The 21,712-nt window shown below is 38.5% G+C and overlaps 1 protein-coding gene across 1 annotated transcript in view; it reads left to right on the top strand.

Moving 5' to 3' along the window:
- The window catches only part of adcy6a (adenylate cyclase 6a), a 61,299-nt gene that overhangs the window by 37,234 nt on the left and 2,353 nt on the right, over positions 1-21,712 (top strand). The window contains exons 4-23 of the mRNA XM_084427613.1: positions 3,508-3,657; positions 5,343-5,464; positions 6,362-6,473; positions 8,116-8,243; positions 9,643-9,801; positions 9,905-10,046; positions 10,920-11,048; positions 11,220-11,248; positions 11,336-11,483; positions 12,378-12,475; positions 14,071-14,158; positions 14,241-14,357; positions 14,685-14,846; positions 14,943-15,118; positions 17,008-17,031; positions 17,905-17,934; positions 18,100-18,232; positions 18,367-18,630; positions 19,230-19,434; positions 21,504-21,628. Coding sequence (XP_084283739.1) covers positions 3,508-3,657; positions 5,343-5,464; positions 6,362-6,473; positions 8,116-8,243; positions 9,643-9,801; positions 9,905-10,046; positions 10,920-11,048; positions 11,220-11,248; positions 11,336-11,483; positions 12,378-12,475; positions 14,071-14,158; positions 14,241-14,357; positions 14,685-14,846; positions 14,943-15,118; positions 17,008-17,031; positions 17,905-17,934; positions 18,100-18,232; positions 18,367-18,630; positions 19,230-19,434; positions 21,504-21,628 — 2,541 coding nt within the window. The remainder of the gene's footprint in view (positions 1-3,507; positions 3,658-5,342; positions 5,465-6,361; positions 6,474-8,115; positions 8,244-9,642; positions 9,802-9,904; positions 10,047-10,919; positions 11,049-11,219; positions 11,249-11,335; positions 11,484-12,377; positions 12,476-14,070; positions 14,159-14,240; positions 14,358-14,684; positions 14,847-14,942; positions 15,119-17,007; positions 17,032-17,904; positions 17,935-18,099; positions 18,233-18,366; positions 18,631-19,229; positions 19,435-21,503; positions 21,629-21,712) is intronic.

The raw sequence follows: 21,712 nt of genomic DNA on the forward strand, positions 1-21,712 counted from the left end.
CTATTTTACAGAATAAATAAAAAATGGAACACTAAAAGCTGAAATTGAAATTTGGTAATGAACGTGAATTTAGTATAATATTATAATGTACAGTATGAGAAATGGATGTTCATTTGAGACTTGCTAAAGATTACATTTAGCAGTGTTATTAAATTATTAGTGTTTTTAAAGATCAACAGTGAGTGCTTGATGACAGCAAAGGAATATATATATATATATATATGTATATGTATATATATATGTATATGTATATATATATGTATATGTATATATATATATATATATATATATATGTATATGTATATATATATGTATATGTATATGTTTGTATATATGTATGTATGTATGTGTATATATATACATATATATATATGTATATATACAGTGTATATGTATATATATATATATATGTGTGTGTATGTATTCGTTTTTTATATCAATAAACATGTCTACAATTCACAATTGAGTCTGTCTGAGGTAGACTTTGAGGTGAATGTGTCATGTCTTGAAATACATATACACTGATGAGCCAAATCATTATGACCAGTCACAGGAATATTGTTGATCATCTCCTCAACAAGGCCACATATTAAGGTCTGGGTAGATTAGATGGTAAGCAAACAATTAGTTCTCATAATCAACGGGTGCAGGAGAAATGGGCAGGAATAAAGATCTGAGCAACATTGACAAAGAGCCAAATTGTTATGGCAAGCCGACCGTGTCAGAGTGTCTCTGAAACGGCAAGTGTTGTGTGTTTCTCCTGGTCAGTGGTCAGCAGTGGTGAGAATTTACCAACAGTGATCCTGAAGAGAAACAAACCAGTGACAGGGTGTTGGGAACCCAAGGCTCATCGATGCACGAGGGACACGAAGGCTATCCCGTCTGGTCTGAGCCAACAGAAGGGTTGGCTGATGGTTATGGGAGGAATGTCACAACACTCAGTGTGTCGCACTCTGCTGCGTAACCGCAGACCTATCAGAGTGCCAATCATGACCCCTGTCCACCGCCGAAAAGCCTACAATGGGCACGCAGGCGTCAGAACTGGACCTCGGAGCAGTGGAAGAAGCTCCCCTGGTCCGATCAGTCCCATTTTCTTTTACATCTCGTGGACGGCCATGTATGTGTGTGCCGTTTACCTGGGGAAGTGATGGCACCAGGATGGGAGAGTTGTGATGCTCTGGACAATGTTCTGCTGGGAAACCCTCGGTTCAGCCATTCATGTGGATGTCAGTTTGACACATGCCACCTACCTACACATTGTTGCAGACCAGGTACACTCCTTCACTACAATGGTGTTCCCTGGTGGAAGTGGCCTCTTTCGGCAGGATAACGCGTCCTGACACACTGCACACATTGTTCAGTGAGGAACATTATGAAGAGTTCAAGGCGAATGTGTCAGGTCTTGCTGTTCTTGGCAAATTGCACCTATTTTAAGATCCCTTATCAAATTAAAAGTAGTTAAAATGCTTTAAAAAATGTTTCCCAACCCTTTATTCTTTGTGTCCTAATATATTTAAGTACAAGAATATATTTTATGTGGACGGCAAAAATATTCTTTACATTTAGGTGTTATTTCAAGGTTGAATTGCTATGTACGGGTCATTAAAAGCGTGCATTTAAAAAAAAAAAAACTGTCATGAATTCTACTAATTTAACACATCAAACTGACAGCTTTAACTTGGATATAACACTATTGTTGATGTCTATTGTTGGAGCTCTAAAAGCGTCCATTTGCACGTGCACACTGACTCACACATGCACACACACAAACCAGGCCTGGTTTTGCTTGAACAGAAACTCTAATGTAAACAGAGCTCACAGCCATCTGCCTAATGTCAGTGTGGCCCACACACACACACACACACACTGCTCTACATTATTGCCTCTTGCCTGTCCTTTTGGTTTTTCTCATTTCGTATGCTGTGTGCCGGAGCAAACCATTGTTTGTCAAATCTATTGTTTTATCCTATGTAGAGCAGCATATAGTACAACATGTTCTCTGCTATCACTTCAGATAAATCCTCTGTAGTTTTCAAAACAGCACAGATATAAACAATCCAGTCAGTTTTAAGAGGTTATTAGATTAAAATGGCTGCTATAAACCTGCCTGTTTGACATAGTAAAGTGGCACTGAGAAATGATTTCAGTTTATGGCTTACTCTTTGTATCAAATGGTCACGCTTGGTCAGTGTATTGATTGGTGGATTACAGTGGAAGAAGTGTTATCGACTGATTGCTGTTCCACCATTAACAGCGCTTAATTTAGTGTCGATTGACCTCTGACTGTGTTCATGCTCCAAAAATACAGAGAAAAGCCTCGTTCATACCAAGAGCGATAACTATAAAAAAAACTACAATGATAAAATGTCCTTCTCAGTGAATTGGTTCAAAACACTTGAATCACTCAATTTTCCTTGTATTTGCTTTTATTTTTATGAAATCTCTTGTATTTTTTTAATTGTTCTTATATTTTAGTTCTTAAAAAATATATACAGTGCTAAATATTGCTTTGTATTACTTTTTTTTTTGGTGTTAACGTTTAAAATTCGGGGTCAGTAAGATTTTTTTAGAAATAGAAATTAATAGCCTAGTTATATTCAGAAAGGATGCATTCAATTGTGCAATGTTACAAGTCAAATCTATTAATAAAAGAATAAATGTCTAAATTTCAACAAAAAAATATGAAGCAGCACAACTGTTTTCAACATTGATAATAATAAGAAATGTTTCTTGAACATCAAATATTATAGCATAGATATTATATATGTATATGTTGTTGTTGATTCTTGTCTTTAACAGTTAAACATAAAATCTACTCACCAACAAATAATTGTTCCTCCAACAACAACAAAAAAAAACGTTTCAGAGAAGTATTTATATATTCAGATTTTTTAAAAGTAAAATATTGTTACATTGCTTAAGAAATAACAAGACTTTTTTTTTAATATATATATTGGCCAGCATTACCGACAATACAATATCTGAATTGTATGGAATCTGCTGTGGCAACATCAATGTTACTTTTTCACTATTTTAGTTATACAGTATTTTCTCAATGAAATGTTTTAATGACTCGCTTTCCCACAGCCACGTAATGTGTCCTCTGGTGTGACACGGAAGTAGTTATTTAGCATATATTGATAGTCTGACAAGTGATTCTGCAGTGCTTTCTGCAGAGTGTAATGGTGTGAACCATGTGACCTGGAGTAACCCCCATAATTCTCCCATTACCCTCTCCCTTCATTTACCCAAAGGAAGTAACAGTGTTGGCTCTGCTTCAGGCTCCATTTTTAGCTCCGTTCTTAGTGTAAACTTCTCTACAGGAAGAAGCCTCTGGGTCAGAGGTTGGCTTTTTTTCCCATGCTACAGTTGAGTAAAGCCCCCGAGGACGACAGATGTCCCGGGATTCCAGAGTGCTGAGCTAAAGCTGGTTTGGTTGAAAGGTTCAACTGATCACTAGAGAGACATTGAATGTTTGTTTGTTTTTTCCTCTTTTTCTCCCCTCAGCTGAGTGCAAACGTGCTGATCTTCCTGTGCACCAACATCATTGGGATCTGCACCCACTACCCAGCAGAGGTCTCTCAGAGACAAGCCTTTCAGGAGACGCGAGGCTACATCCAGGCCCGACTGCACCTGCAAAGAGAAAACCAGCAGCAGGTCAGTTCTCACAACAGGCTCTTAGTGCCTAACAATCAGTCAGTCCCAACTTCAGTGTGAAGGTCATGACCATTGGCTGGCACAGTTCAAAAGCATTCACTACCGTTTAAAAGTTTCAAAAGTTTTTTTTTTGTGTGCAAAAGATGACGTATATCTGAGTGAAACGGCTTCTGGAATAGGGATGTTCAGTTCTTGAACGGATCGTTCTTTTGAGCCGGTTCACTAATCGAACTGAATCGAACTTTAGTTCCGGTTTGATTACGCAAGACACACATCCGAATGAGCTGGTTCAACCAGCTGTCGGAGTTTGCCGAGGATTACAGAGGACTCTGATGAGTGGGTTGACGATACTATGCAAGCCTGAGGCATGTACTGGAAATATAGTTTAATTCTTTCTATATACTTTAGAGATGTAGAACATATCCAGTTTGTGCATCAGTGTCTGTAATGTGTGCTGAAGATGCGGAAACCTTTAGCAATCTTATCCAAGGCTACTCAATATTTGTCAGTCATATCCGACATAAAGGATCCGTGAATGAAACTGTGAGCACAATCACCATTAACTTGAGTAAATGGAAAGGCGATAATCAACCATTTGCGTTCACACAAATAACTTTTTATTTGAATGTTTCAATATGCATGGACACAAATGACTTTATTTGAATGCTTCATTGATATTAAATGAGTTGTAAGAAAAGAAATGCGGACTGACATCATTGCGTGATGATGTAAGGAACCCATGTATCGTTTTTTTTTTATTATTACAAAAATAATAATGTGCATGGATAAAACCTTAATAAGCACGGCAACATTCTGTAAAAAGAAAAAGAAAAAGAAAAAAAAAGAAGAATTGTCCATTTTGATTTCATAGGGGCTTTACAATTTCTAGGCTCTTTCCTCAAGCCTATCTCTCTTAATATGGATATTTATTATGTAAGTCTCCCTTTTTAAAAATATATACTTTAATCAAAAATACAGTAAAAACAGTAATAGTATAAAATATTATTACAATTTAAATGAACTTTTTTCTATTATTATATAGTTTAAAATGTAATTTATTCCTGTGATCAAAGCTGAATTTTCAGCATCATTTATCCTTCAGAAATCATTCTAATATGATGATTTGATAATCAAGAAACATTTATAATAGAAGGCCGTTACCGTTATCGTCTCTGTGTAAACTACAAAAAGGCAAATTTGTGAAAACGGTGACGTCATGCGAATGCGTATTATGTGTTCAGTCTATAGACGCGTAGTGCTTCTTTACAAAGTGACATCGCCAACTACTGGCCTGGCATTAATACTGCGTTTTCACGGATCCATGTGAACGGGGGTTATTTTGACAATGTTGTCGTCAGTACGTGAAAAATGCAAAGGAAAAACGTTTTTCGTTTTTAGTACATCGTTGTCGTGTAAATGTACCCTGAATCTGTTGAAAGTTCTACTCATTTATTACTTCTACCCTGTTAATTGCCCTTATATTCTACTTCTAACAGAGATAGAATAATAAAAGTCTAAACACTGTAGTCAGTGGACAAGCCACCAGTATATATGCACTGGGATGCAAATGTTTGACATGTAAAGATCAACTTCATAAAGAAAGGATGGTTGAACTGCACAGTAATCTTTCATTCTCTTTCACACACACACACACACACATTCCCTCTCTTCTCTACAATTTTCAGGAACGCCTGTTGCTGTCTGTTTTGCCAAGGCATGTCGCCATGGAAATGAAGGCTGACATCAATGCAAAAAAAGAAGACATGATGTTTCACAAGATCTACATCCAGAAACACGACAATGTCAGGTGAGCATTTCTGTCATGTCAAACTGTGCCACATTAACTATCAATGGATTTGATCTTGAACAGCAAAGCATGCTAGTATATAACGTCCAAATAATTTTTCCCGTCCTTATGGCCTTAATTACATCAGCACAAAAGAAAAGCTATTTCAGAGGTGGAGAAACTCAGTTTCATTTGGAATTATGAAAAGGATAACATTCATTCAGTTCTTAAGTGAATGACCACAAAGACAGTTATTTTATTTAGAAAGAAATAGGCTCAGTTTTGTTTCTGTAAACATGCAGATCCTTTGACTATTAGCATTAGCATTTAGCTAAGGTAGTTCATATGTTGTTTATCATCTCCTGTTAGCCATTTGTCCCTTTCTGTGTTTATCGTCACTCAATTCCATTCATCTCTCCTATCTCTTTTACTCTTTTCTCCTTTCCTTCAGCTCTGGGAGCTGGTAATAGGGGCTTTTACTTTGAAAGGTGGTCAGCTAATTACGGTGAAAGAGAGAATAGTTAATTACCAGTCACTAAGCTAGCGCTAACCCCAGAAGATACTGAAATGAAGCCGCGATTCAATTAAAGTTCTCCACAGCGTCTGCCACTACACAGAGTGAATTTCCCCTCAGCTCAAGGGATTCACGCACACATGTACTTTTCTACCTAGGTGTTTAAAAAGATGATGTTATCGACCCATGTACATTCAAACATTAAAATTAAAGCTTTTTTTAATCTCTATCTTAATTCATTGTTTGACTGGCAATGCATGACTGTTTGCCGATCATTACCAAAGCATTTAATCAATACAGGAACATTCTTATGAATGTTATGTTATGAAAAAAGCAACAATGCATAGTTTATATACTGTATCTCTCTCTCTCTCTCTCTCTCTCTCTTTTTCTGTGTCTGTCAGTATTCTGTTTGCAGACATTGAGGGATTCACTAGTCTGGCATCGCAGTGCACGGCTCAGGAGCTGGTCATGACTTTAAACGAGCTGTTTGCCCGCTTTGACAAGCTGGCCTCGGTGAGCACGACTACTAACACATGATCTAAAGATGTTTTTAACTGGATCATTCATTTTTGCAGAATTATATGTTTATTATGGTGACAAGATTAAGTCTACAGTATATTTAATAATATGTTGAGACTGAAAGATATTAGTATCATTTGAATGTTAATCTATGTTTAAATTGTAAAAAATATATAAAATACACTACCGTTCAAAAGTTTGGGTTCAGTAAGATTTCTTTTAGACGTTTATATAAAACATTTCTGTTTCAAAGATTTCTGTTTTTGGAACTATCTATCCGTCAGAGAATCCTGAAATGATAATGTGTCACAGTTTCCTCAAAAATGTGAATCAGCAAAACTGTTTTCAACATTGATAATAATCAGAAATGTTTCTTGAGCAGCAAATCCTCATATTAGAATGATTTCTGGAGTAATGATGCTGAAAATGATCACATCACAGAAATAAATGACATTTTATACTATATTACAATAGTTAGTTGAATTTTAACAATATTTCACATTATTACATGGCTTGGTTGAATTCTAATGTAGAATGCGGTCTGTTATTTCTTGATAACAGACCGCTGCTAAGTATAACACACCGTTGCCATGAAAAACAGAGCGTTGCTATGGACGCAGGATTCTAACCGTAGAGACGGAACAGACTATTTTCTTTAGCGGAAGCAATACAATAGTTTTTAAATCAATAAACTCCTTTTTAAATCAATATTCTGTCAAATTATTGATTTATTTGGTAGGTAGCCATGTAATAAGCGGGATAATGTAGAGCGAGGCGGTTACATAATTAAAACGCTGTTTAATCATAAAGGTCAGTAAGCGGATGATGCATGAAATGTCTATGCATGAAAAACTTGTTTCTGTTTTTGGTGAAAAGGCCTGACTAACATCATAAGTGGGATAAATGTGTAATGTTGCAGTCAGTGGTGTTTTTTTTTGTGGATCTGCCAGGGGTTCACCAATGTTTGAACAAATGTGGGCGAACCCCTGTGAACCACTGGTGAATGTGGCACATGGTCCCTCAGGGTTGGGAGTCTGAGCTCCAGGCTGTGGGAATGAGGCTTCCCAGTGGGCATTCTCAGCACGGGCTCCACCACAGCGCACTAGGGGTTTTGAAAGCCCAGCATGGTGCATAAAAACAGACTCTGTGTCCTTCAGTTGAGGTGAGGTTGGAGCCCTGGTGGGTGTTAGACAAAATATTAGAATGACAGCAGCATTTCTAATGTGGTGTTCCTCCAACCCGAGTCACTTGAGCAGCCTGGCCTTGCTTCTTTTTCTTTATGAGGGAGTCATTGAATTGTTCACTCAAATGATTTGTTCAAAAACTCGTATTCATTCCGAAGCAAAAAAAACACTACTGTGTTGCTCTGCTTGAACTTCACTTATTTGTTACCCGTTTCTCGCTGTAACACTTGTGACGCATTTGGCCTTCGAATGCAGCCTTTGAAGGATGCAGTGTATGAATTGGGACGCAGCTAATATGTCACAAGCACACACAAAAATCACACACACTCTCTGTATCACACACTAAGCAGAATGACTACCCACTTTTTACACCTCAGCGTGAAGCTGCCATCTTCCCAGCTTGAACTTTCTAATTAACTTCTGTTCTGTCTTGTGTGTGTGTGTGTGTGCAGGAGAACCATTGCTTACGGATTAAGATCCTGGGGGATTGTTACTACTGTGTGTCAGGCTTACCCGAGCCCCGAGCGGACCACGCTCACTGCTGTGTGGAAATGGGGGTGGACATGATCGAAGCCATTTCGTAAGTCTCACTAAGCTGTCAGACAATAACGTTCATCTGACCTTTTTAAAATTTATTTCAGTTGTGAGGTATAATTTTAATATATTTTTTTTAAATGTTGAATATTAAATGTAAAATATTCAAATTTTGATTTTGAAGAAAATTTGTGAACAAAATAACACAATTATATTATTATTATTTTTATAAATTAATATAAATTAAAGGGGCTATATGTAGAATTCAGTAACCCTTTTTACTAGCGACACCGGTGGCCGTTAAGTGAACTGCAGCCAGCAACTTATTTCTCGTGCTCGCACTCGTGTACACGTAACGTACAAGAGACTGAATGTTATTAAATGGCCCGATATACTCACCGCAAAGTATAAAGAAGTTGAAAATATCTTTGCTGCGATTTACTGTTTAATGAACATCCTGACGCCGACTATGCTGCTATTTAGATGAATACGTATGTGCTACTTGCGTTTAGAAAACAGTGAGAAAACAGCAGTTAAGAAAGATCTTAGCGATGTGGATATGTTTGAACCAATTCACCAGCATCATGTCGACCGATGAGGTCATTAAAATCACACTGTTAAGATTGATTATAAAGTATATTTGAGACTATAGACTGTATAGATTTGGCTTTGTGAGACTATAGTTTAAATGAATCCCTTTTCTTTGCATGACACATTGGCATTACAGTACAGAATAGCTCTTTTGGTATTATCCTGAACATTGTATAAGCATTAGTTTCATGTGTCATTGAACAGAAGAGAGGCTCTCGGGAGCCCGTCACATCCTTTTGATTTTCCCGGGAAAAATGTCCTGAGTCTACAGACTTTCATAGTCAATTTAGGAAGTCAGAGAAGGTTTCTTTACAAGCTGTTCACACATTGGCAATAAATAAAAAAGATTAATACATGAAAATTCTTAGATATAACCCCTTTAAAGTTTAAGTTTAAAGTGAGACCCCCGGGGTAAGATGCCGGCCTGATGGTTGAGGCAAATGGCCAGCGTTTTATTCAATATAATGATTATTTATATTATTTGATAATAGTTATTTTTTAATGATTAGATGTAAATTTATGGAATTATATACATTTTTGCTCATTTAAACAAAGCTTAAATAAAATAGAATATGAATATTAGATGAAAAACTTTGTTTTTAGCAACTAACTGAAATAATTAAGTTGAAGTACTAAATTTACTAGAACTAAAACTGAAATAAAAATAAATGAACGCTAAACAGAAATATTTAACATAAAAGAAATAAAAACAAAATGACTAAAACTTAAACTGAAAATTATACAAATGCTAATTAAAAATATGAATAAATACTATAATAGTATATAAATAATACTAAAACAACACTAATTTCAGCGTGTAGTTTATTGAAAACATGTTTATGTTTGCGTCACAGATTGGTGCGAGAGGTCACGGGGGTCAACGTAAACATGCGGGTCGGTATCCACAGTGGTCGCGTGCACTGTGGAGTTCTTGGATTGAGAAAGTGGCAATTCGACGTGTGGTCCAACGACGTCACGCTGGCCAACCACATGGAGGCTGGAGGCAAAGCCGGGTGAGAGTCAAAGACAGAATACAGATACACACATCATACATGTACACAGCTATACATAACACTGGACAGACTGTTTAGTAACTGCAAAATGAATGTTCCTCAGGAGGATCCACATCACTAAAGCTACTCTGCAGTACCTGAATGGAGACTATGAGGTGGAACCAGGTTTTGGAGGGGAGAGAAACGCCTATTTAAAAGAGAACAGCATTGAGACCTTCCTAGTGTTGGGCTGCAGTCAGAAGCGGGTTAGACACGTCATATTACAACAATTTAACTCCTTCCCCGCCCCAGCGTTAAAAAAAAAGTTGCCAGGCACTGCCAGCATTTTTGATCATTTTCACAAAAATGTCATGGCTTCCAGAATATTTTGTTGAATGAATATCTGAACATCCACAGAATGGAGATTCTGTACTCTTTCAGAAGATGTGTCATAGAAAGCTGGAAAATTCTATAAATGGCGGGGAAAGAGTTAAAGATTCTTGTTCTATAACTTTTATCATCTTCAAATGCCACCATCTATCCACATTTCTGCTATGAATATATATATATATATATGTATTTAAAACAAGATCAGTGAAATAATTTTTATACTATACATTATAATGTTGTGATAATAAATTATGGATTTTAGGTCATGTTTACATTTTTCATGTACAGATGAAAACATTGTCAAAACGATCCCCGTTCACACAGATCCGCAAAAATGACTAAAACGCAGTGTTATGCTGCCAGGCCAGTAGATGGCGCATGTGCATGACGTCACAGTTTCCACAAATTCTTGTTTTTGTAGTTTACACGAAGATGATAACGGTATCATATTTAAAAACTTGCACTTTGAAACCCATTTTCTTTGCCCAAGTTTGCATTTTTAGGACCCCAAAATGCCATTGCCATGTAAATGAACAGCCAAAAACGCATACGTTTTGTTTTTAGTTGAAAATTTGGACAAACAAATTACAGAATTTTAATATTGGTTAAGATTTATCGGTTATCTGCCGTTTTGGTTATCTGTCAAAACACAAAAATCATTTTAATATTGGTGCATCCCTAATTTTCATTCATCATTACATTCAAGAATCTTGACCACAGTACTTTCCCTCTGCCCTTGACTGTTTCAGAAAGATGAGAAGGCCATGATGGCTAAGATGCAGCGCACGCGGACGAACTCCAACGAGGGTCTGGTACCGCGATGGGTGCCTGACAGATCCTTCTCCAGGACTAAAGACTCCAAAGTCTTCAGACAGATGGTGAGACCCCACATGACCTGTCGCTCAATCTGTCACCCACTCCCCATGGCACTCGCCTGATCGCTCCCTCGTGTTCCTTTAGCCGTCTTCCACCTCCTATATGTCCTCCTATATTACTCACAGATCTTTCTGATCTTCTTTGACTTACATTTGTTCCTTCTCTTCACTCAGGGCATTGATGAAACAACCAGCAAAGACAAGTGAGTGTTTTGTCTTGTCTTTTTGAGAATAAATGCAGTTGGGAAAAAAAGGCACAATTGTAACTGTTCTTCTGCTCACGAACACAGCCGTGGTGCTCAGGAGGCGCTGAACCCGGAGGACGAGGTGGATGAGTTTTTGGGACGTGCCATTGATGCTCGCAGTATTGACCAGCTCCGCAAAGACCATGTGAAGAAGTTCCTGCTCACCTTCCAAACCTCCAGCCTGGAGAAAAAGGTCAGACTCAAAGTCAATGGCTGAGTTCCAGCTTCCCGTCCAGATCTCCCCACCCATTCAAGTTTAATTTAGCAGTGCCGATCGTCTAGCAGACTAACAGGATGGATGAGATCATGTGAGATCAAATGTCCTCCAATTTCCTGTTTGGTATTTAAGAAGGGGAAAACTAGGAGACTGAATTCTTTGGATTTGTTCAGAGTAGTTTTTAGCATGTCATGTGGTTAACAGGGTCATCTGGGTGGCTACTCTCCCTCAAGTTGTTTCAAACCTGTATGAGTTGAACCTGGAAGATATTTTGAAGAATGTCAGTAACCAGACAGTTGATGGACCCCATTGATTTCAACAGTAGGAAAAAAAAAATACTATGGAAGTCAATGGGGACCAACAACTATTCGGTTACCGACATTCTTCAAAATATCTTCCTTTGTGTTCAGCAGAAGAAAGAAATTCATACAGGTTTGAAACAACTTGAGGGTTAGTAAATGATGACAGAATTTTCGTTTTTAAGTGAACTATTCCTTTAAGGCCCGTTCACAACAAGGACGATAACTGTAACAATAACGATAAAGATATAGATCTAAAAATCATTCTGAATATATAAGAGAATTGCAAAGTCCTGCATGACACAGAGGAACGATATTGTTGGAATCACTGATGAATGATAAAAACATTGACAGCCAATCAGAATCCATTCTGCTTTAAAGAGCTCAAGCATTTAAAGCGGCAGACGACAGAACTGTAGCGCGCTTATAATAAACAGAACGATATCATACGCTGGTGTGGATGCTAATATAGTTATCATTGTAGTTCGTGGTGTACACAGCCTTCATATTTGGCACAGATTAGTAAGTCAACATGTTTTGATGATGTTTTATTTCCTTGTCTTGCTTCTAGTATTCTAAGAAGGTAGATGATCGTTTCGGCGGTTATGTGGCCTGTACGCTGCTGGTCTTCTGTTTCATTTCCTTTATCCAGATCGTCATATTCCCTCAGTGAGTGATCAACCCCCACACACACACACGTTTACTTAGCTATCTAAATGAGGACTTTCCATACACTTCTACTGTTTTTATGTTATGGCTAGTTATAAATACTATAACCAGGGCTTGACATAAACACCCGCCAAATGTGGGTGTATTTCAGCAGTGGCGAGTAACGAACACAGTCACTCCTACTAACCACTTCCACGGGTTGAATTGTATATATATAATATATACATTTTTCAATTGTCTTTTAAAAAGGCATCTGAAATAATAAACTAAGTGCAATTGTTTTATGATACATATCGACACTGAAATATCTGGAACGCTTCCAATACTAATTATCCACAGATTAGATAGACGATATCTATCTATAGATGTGCTCTGGCTCACACAAACTCACTCCCCTCACTCACTCGATTCATTTGCTCTGGATCAATATTGTTGCTGTTACAGGGCTTTCATTTCAGCACGTATTGCGCATAATTGTACTCATTGCCGCAGATTTTGTGCTCACACCCAAAGTGCGGCACATAAAGCCGCCTCTCAGTACTAAATTGAGTTATTTTTCGCACTTATTGCACTTAAACAGTCAAACACACAAAATAATGTCAAAATGCCGGTCTTAGTGAGTATTCACGTAAACACAGTCAGTTATATTTTAAGTGAATGTAAACGGAAAGAAAACGCATGTGTAACAGTATAATGGATCTGTGTGTCAGGTCTTAAAGTGATAGCAGCCTAATATACCTTCTGCCAAATTAAGAAAATATAAAAAAATATCTATATGGCAGTTTTCCCCATGGTATCGATGTCAAAATTGTGGCTGGTGAAAATGCCACAGTGGCTGGTGAGCAAACAAGTTAATGTCAAGTTAATGTAACCCTAACCTACAGCCTACAGGTGCAGTCACATTTACCATTGCTCAGCGAAAAGTCATGGGCAAAATCCATCCATTCCAAAAGGAATCTGTGCGATCAGAAGTTTCACATGAGGAGGAAAAATTTCCCAATGCAGATACCGTTCATGTTCCCGTTGGTCACGCTATTTTGTCATGTTGACCAACAGCTGCTTGGTTTGAAAGGGACTTCTGTGTGAGCAGTGCTTCAGACATCGCTACGCTATTGACAGCCTGCTCATTAAGTCTGACGTCACACGTCACCAAATCAGATGCCAAAAGCAAGCAAAAAACAGTCTCACAGTGTGTACACACCTTTATATCAAAATCCCAGGTGGCCAGACAGTGATTAATCTTTTATAAATCTTTAAAACATTGGTGTCCGGGACGCCGTGAGCCCAGAGACTGTAGTAAATACACCAATCCGTGAGTAAAATGAATAAATAGTGCTCATAAATGAATGCCGAAACAGTATTCTCACTTGAAACAAGTGGAGGTTTGGATCCGCAAATGGTATTCCTTACTTCACGATTCACTGAAATGCCGCTAATGTTGACCGCACATTAACCCTTAGATTTTTACAATTAAAAAACTTGATTTACTTTATACTGTTTTTACAAATGAGGACGTCCCCAAACAACATATTTGTCCCCAAATTATGGTTAACTAGTCTGAAACACGAGTCTGAAACCTCCTCTGTGTTCTGCAGTACTCTGGTCATGCTGGGAATTTACATCAGTATCTTCATCATTCTTGCCAACATCCTCTTCATCTGTGCCATTTACTCCTGCGTGAAGGTAAGCAGTCTACATGCGTCGCTTTTCATTCGCTTGCGTTTTGCAAATGTGTGCAACTGGCCTGTATCTCTCTGTCTCGCAGCTCTTCCCCGCCGCCATGCAGACCGTGTCCAAGAAGATTGTTCAGTCTCGCACCAACAGCACACTGGTGGGAGTCTTCACCCTCATCCTCGTCTTCATCTCTGCCTTTGTCAACATGGTACGCAGAGCTGCCAAATCACTTCGCACACAATAGTAGTGTTTCTAACACTTCAGCTAACAACCTTATTTCTTCCAAAGACACCGTATGATCACAAATGTTGCTTTAAAAGAACAATTCTGTCATCATTTACTCACCCTCATGTTGTTCCAAAACACGTACTTTCTTTGGCCCACGACAATAAAATTAATGATGACCAGGGTTGTCAAGCTCCAAAAATGGCAAAGCATTAGAAAATGAGTGCAGTGAGCTCATCCTTTAACTGCTTGTAGCTGTAAAATGATTGTATATTTTGGAGCCTGAGTGTGTGTTTTGTGTTTCCTGCAGTTTTCCTGTGACACACGGAAGCTGGTGGACTGTGTAGCAGAGCAGTTTAACTGGTCGTCGTCAGAGATGGTGACTCCCTGTGTCATTCACAACTTGTCTCGTTCTGTAGCCAACGGCCTGGATATCTGTGTCAGCGACACTCCCTCCTGCCCCTTCCCCGAGGTAAAAAGAGTGTGTAGTCACACCAAGATCGGAAAACTGACACATTACAGGTTTCATGCTGACTCATCCTTGTGTTTACCTGATGTTCTGCTTCAGTATTTCAGCTACAGTGTGCTGCTGACCCTGCTGGCCTGCTCGGTGTTCCTGCAGATCAGTAGTATAGGGAAGCTGGCTTTAATGCTGCTCATCCAGCTCACTTTCCTGCTGCTTGTGGAGTGGCCAGCGGTGGCGCTGTTTGACAACGCAGACCTCTTCGTGACGGCCAATGACCTGTAAGTACCACTGCCGGCCACTAGAGGGCGTCAGTACTGCTCAATCTCAACAGAGAGAAGTTGCTTTGAAGTGGCTTTATGTTCTGATGAGAATAGAGAGCTGCAGGGATGACGTATTTTTGTTGGCCAAAACCCAGAAATGAGAAGTCAGTGTTTTTTTAATGGAATTGTGGTTTAATGGTTTTATTCTATGACATAAAACACACCAGTAATACCTCACTCGTGAAGGGGTGATGAACTGAGAAATAAAATTTTCCTTGAGCTTTTGACATACAAGAGGTTATCTTACTATAAGAATATCCTATTATAAGTTTCAGAACTGAAAACTTCCTTGTTAGTCCAATAAAAGCTTTTATTGACACCAGGCACAGCGAACGACTGTTTCCAGGTTTTTCAAAGTGGGGATCTATGACGTCAAAGGGTATCAAGCACTGCCTCCGCAGAAGAAGATCAACACCTACTTCAACACTGCCTGTTTAGCCCCGCCCACCGATTCACGCATTACATGAAACTCATTATAATATGCAAAACTGTTATCCAATCATAGCAGTGGGCGTTTACTTCCAAGTCTTCAATGCGGCATGCCCATAAAAACCGAAAATAGCCAATTACTTGTTCATTTTGATGTTTTTGAATGTAAAAACCAAGCGAACATCATAATTTGACCTCAGACAACAATATCAAAAAAAATTAAAAGCCAGTTCATGACCCCTTTAAAGCCAGTGTCTTGAAAAAGGCGGTTGCTACCAACTTGCTAAATGGTAATACAGGGAATACAGTTGAACAACCGTGGTGTAGTTCGTTATCTCTATAGACAAAACGTGCAAGTGTCATAAACTTTTGTTGATCCCAGAGCTTATTTTTTGCAATAATCCAAAAGCCAATATAAAAATCCTATTCGGGGGAACCAAATGTGACGCTAACTTCTGGGTTGGTCTACAAAAATATGTCATCCCTGCACCTTTGAGCCTTAATTCAATAAAAATACAGCTGTTCATTGTTTGTTCATGTTACTTCACAGTGCATTAACTAATGTTGACGAATACAACCTTTGATTTTAATAATGTATTAGTAAATGTTGAAATGAATATTAAAGAGATGGTTTAGAGTAAAATCGGGCTTTTCCCAAATCACTGAAGTGACGTCGACGTCCAGGTTAGCAGTAGCATGAGCCGTCAGGCAAGTGTAATTTAAATAAACTCCTGATGTACTTACAAACTTTCCAATGCCTCGTTTTATGAGTACAGAACCTATTTGTACTACTGTAGAAGTTTGGTACCATTCTGGGCATTATTAGTGGGGTAATTTACGAGATACATCCTAGGATCCATTAGAGTCTGCACTAAGCCATTCGGCTGATATCTCTAAATAAGCTCTAACTTTAATAATGTTCGACCAAGGAAAAAAAGCTTCTGGGGGGGGGGGGGGGGTGTTTGGCTCGAGGTCATGGTGCAAAGGACCCTAGGTTGAAATTACTCCGAACCATCCCTTTAACTAAGATTAATAAATGCTGTAGAAGTATTGTTCATTCTTAGTTTATGTTAACTAAGGTAGTTAACTAATGAAGCTTATTGTAAAGTGTTACTGTAGTTTCTGCTTTTATTATTAGTTTTTGTTTAATATTTAGCTTTAATTTAAGGTAATGGAAATTATTGAATAGTTTAAGTTTTAGTTAACAATAACTAGGGTGGCTTGCAATAATAGTTATAAAATAAATACTTTTTGTTCCCCCAATACTGAAAATGTGGTTCTATCTCTGATTTGAATATTCAGTTTGTGTATCAAAAACAAATGCTGTAAGGTTTAAGAATTCTTGCGAATACGATGTGTACTTTTGCATATGTTTGTTCGTTAAAACAAGTGCTGTTCTTTTTTTATTTTTTTTTTAGAGTTTTCAATGAAACTCTGCAATGGTGAGACCTATATTCATCTCTTATGCTTCCTATTAAAGGGATAGTTCACCCAAAAATGAAAATTCTGTCAGTAATTACTCACCCTCATGTTGTTCCAACCCCGTAAGACCTTCGTTCATCTTCGGAACACAAATTAAGATATTTTTGATGAAATCTGAGAGCTGATCACTCCTCCATAGGCTGCTAGGTGGCCCAAACTTGCTGGCCCAGAAAAGTAGAAAAATATAGTCCAAGTGACTACAGTGGCTCAATCTTAAGTATATCAAGCGACGAGAATACTTTCTGTGCGCAAAACAAACAAAAATAACGACTTTATTCCACTATTCATTTCCTTCTCTCTGGACCTCTAGTTGGTTCGCGTAGTGTTTTTGCGCAGCGCGTCTGTGTTACACGTCACCACGTAGGCTCACTATTGGCCGACGCTGGTCATGTGTGTGATGCGTGATGATGTGCAACACAGACGCGCAGCGCAAAAACACTACGAGGCCCAGAGAGAAGGAAATGAATAGTGGAATAAAGTCGTTATTTTTGTTTGTTTTTGCGCACAAAAAGTATTCTCGTCGCTTGATATACTTAAGATTGAACCACTGTAGTCACTTGGACTATATTAACGATCTCTTAATAACTTTTCTGGGCCAGCAAGTTTGGGCCACCTAGCAGCCTATGGAGGAGTGATCAGCTCTCAGATTTCATCAAAAATATCTTAATTTGTGTTCCGAAGATGAACGAAGGTCTTACGCGGTTGGAACAACATGAGGGTGAGTAATTACTGACAGAATTTTCATTTTTGGGTGAACTATCCCTTTAATCATATATGATCATTTATTGTTTTTACAAGCTCAGAAATGATTCATCTTTATGGTTTTCCCACAGGTCCAATTTCAATACAACTACTGAACAGTGGTATGTCTTAATAGACTTTTTGAGTTTTGAATGATTTGAGTTGCTTTGAATGTTTACCTGTAGACACTAAAATCTTTCTTGTGGTTGTGTGTGCTGTATTCTGTTACATCCATGCTGTGATGTGAATAATTGATCCTGTGGCTGACCCGATCTCTCTTGTTGCAGTGCTTTCAGGGTGACTAAAGTGTCCCTAAAGGTCATGACCCCAGTGATCCTCACTGTATTTGTACTAGCACTGTACCTACACGCCCAGCAAGTGGAGTCAACAGCTCGTCTAGACTTCCTTTGGAAACTTCAGGTCAGGATTTGAATCTATTAGTTGAACCACTTTTTTGCGGCATACTTGATTCACTAAGATATACAATAGCGTGTGTGACCAAAAATAATTTGTTGATAAAATACCTTCAGAATTTGATATATGTACTGTAATAGGCCACAGAAGAGAAGGAGGAGATGGAGGAACTTCAAGCCTACAATCGTCGGCTTCTCCACAACATCTTGCCCAAAGATGTGGCCGCCCACTTTCTAGCTAGAGAGAGGAGGAACGACGAGCTGTACTACCAGTCGTGTGAGTGCGTGGCTGTCATGTTCGCCTCCATCAGCAACTTTTCCGAGTTCTACGTGGAGCTGGAGGCCAACAACGAGGGAGTGGAGTGTCTGAGGCTCCTCAATGAGATCATCGCTGATTTTGATGAGGTTAGAAGGCTGGAGATTAATGTTTGAAGAGAATGAGGGAATCTTAAATTATTAAACCAATCTGGGTGACGAATATGAAAACATCTTGGCTTGGCTTTTTTTTTACTTGAATACACTACCATTTAGTTTGAGGTTGGTTATACAGTATATTTTTAATGCTTTTGAAAGAAGTCTCTTACGCTCACCAAGGCCAGAAATACAGTAAAAACAGTAATACTGTGAAATAATATTACAATTCAAAAGGACGTAGTTTACTGCAATATATTTTAAAATGAATTTTTTTCCTGTGTTGGCAAAGCTGAATTTTCAGCATCATTACTCCAGTCTTCAGTGTCACATGATCCTTCAGAAATCATTCTAATATGCTGATTTGATGCTCAAGATACATTTCTGATTATTATCAATGTTGAAAACAGTAACAAGTTAAAAAGAACAGCATATATTCAAAACAAAAATCTTTTGTTACATTATAAATGCCTGTCACTTTTGATTAGTTTAATTCATCCTTGCTGAATAAAAGTGTTCATTTCTTTCAAAACTAAATTTGAACATTTTTGGAAGGTAATGTACATCGATGAAACCCTTTCTCACTATTACAGATCATCAGTGAGGAGAAATACAGGCAGCTGGAGAAAATAAAGACCATTGGCAGCACCTACATGGCAGCATCTGGCCTCAACGACTCCACCTATGACAAGGAAGGCCGCTCGCATATAACCGCTCTGGCCGACTACGCCATGCACCTCCGCGAACAGATGAAATACATCAATGAGCATTCCTTCAACAACTTCCAGATGAAGATCGGTAAGCGTCAAAACCTACAGGCTCACATAGGAGTCCAGTGTTCACTGATTATTTATTAGAAACAGTTGAAAATGTTTGGTTTGCCAAATCAAAGTCATGTGGTGCAACCAAGTCTCTTAAAATATCAAATAATTTGATATTGTTGATGTAAAATGTAATGCGACTCTCCACAAATAAAATGGTATTTTTAAATTAATTATTCATGAGCTTTGTAACAAAACAAAAAAATCTCTTGATTAAGATGTGCACACATGTTTTTAAGGTGTAAAAATAATAATATTTAAAATAGTTTACACCCAGTGTGTCATTGTTAACTAAAACTATTACAAATGTTTTTGTTAATTGAAATAAAGCCAAAATAAAGAAAAATATTTGATGGAAGAACCTAAACTTAATTTTTTTGTAGAAATTACAGATGTTGCTTTGGCAACTAACTGAAATCAAATATAATGACTACAACTAAAACTGAAATAATAAATTAAATTAAATATTTAAAATAAAAACTAATTCAAATGACAAAGCACATAACAAAGTTACTAAACCTTAAACTGAAATTAAAAAATAAAATAAAATATATATATAAAAATAAAAGCTAAAATACTATATAAAATAAAATACTATAATATTATAATATAAATAATACTAAAAGAACACTGGTCACACTACATGATGTCACATGACATTCATTTAAAATGAAAGTTTTTGAAACCAGCATGAATACTAAGGGCACTTTCACACTGGCAGTTTAGTTTGAAACGGGGCACGGTTTGCAGGAAAAATCGGTAATGTGAAAGCTGTCATGTGGACCCGGGAGCGCACCGGGGTACCGAACCCGAGACGGGAGGAGGTGGTCTGAGTTCGGTTGCACTGGAACTGTGCCGCAATTCGCGTGAATTTGAAACTCGGGCTGCATCCGTAATTGCATACTTCCCTACTAAATAGTATTCGAACAAGACAGGTATGACAAAAGAAGTATGTCTGACTTCACAGTACTTATGAAAAAGTATGCAAAAAGTACCTGGATGATCTACTGCTTCCGGCGAGATTCTTAAGTGTGCATACTATGGACACTTTACTATCTCATGAGGCCACGGGAGAGGATTTGTGAATGGCAGTGAAGCGACGTAACCATAGAACGTATAAAACAATGGACGTAGAGTCTGTGATGTCACCCGTAGGTTTCTGAAGAGTATATTTGAAGCCCAAAGTGGGCGGAGCCAGCCGTCGCCATCTTGGCAGCACGTTACTCCCGGATAACCGTAAATGGGCAAAGAAGCGGGATTAGCTGAGGTGACGTGACTCTAACAGACAGCAGACAAACGACTAGTATAGCCACTCAAGTGGCCACGCCCTTAATTATGCAGAACTTTAAAGCTGCCGTCGGCAAAATTTTTTTGGTCATATTCAGTGAAATCGACACTATAATCCGACAGAACAACATAAATAAGGAGGTTTTAGAAAAAAACCCGAGCTTCTAACTCCACCTGGAGCGTGTTATTTGTTTTGCAAAAATCCACCGCTCCCGTCTCATCGGGTCCAATCAGCGCAGGGAGGTGTGAGATCTGACTGTCAATCACTGTTCGTGCACACGCCACAGATCCCCCCCCTCCCTCGCGCAGGCGCGCACATTACAATATCACATGCACACGACATGCCTAAAGTTCGCCTGAAGATTGTACGAAGCGTGATGGCGGAGAGAAAATCTACTAACAAGCTTCCAATTCCTCGGTTATTGCTATCTATGGATAGATTAGCCAGGGCAGCCTACCTCCGAGTCCATGGTGTTGATCGATGCTGAAGAGACGCGCGCGTTCACAGAAAATCAGGTACACACGCACTGACGATGGGCGGGTGCTCGTTGGTAGTGGGGGAGGGGCATGAGAGTTGTAAACGTTCAAAATTTTGGCTAAATCCACTCAATCTGCCAGACTTGCCGACTGCAGCTTTAAGGCTTAATATAATTTAAACGGATGAAATCTCTCTACGACTCGGACCTCGGCAAACGCGCCCAGTGTGAAAGCCCCCTTAGAGTACATTTCTAAGAAGTTGGCATATGCATGTGTGTGCAGGGCTGAACATTGGGCCAGTGGTTGCAGGAGTTATTGGAGCCAGGAAGCCCCAGTATGATATCTGGGGAAACACGGTAAACGTGGCCAGTCGGATGGACAGTACAGGGGTCCCGGACCAGATTCAGGTAAACCTTTAATCCTGTAGAGGCTCACAGTGTCGTCGTCATCCTGAGTAAGTCACGTAGAAGTGATTTTCTGGTATTTTACAG

Source organism: Rutilus rutilus (assembly GCF_951802725.1).
Source record: "Rutilus rutilus genome assembly, chromosome: 13".
NCBI classification, from domain to species: Eukaryota; Metazoa; Chordata; class Actinopteri; order Cypriniformes; family Leuciscidae; genus Rutilus; species Rutilus rutilus.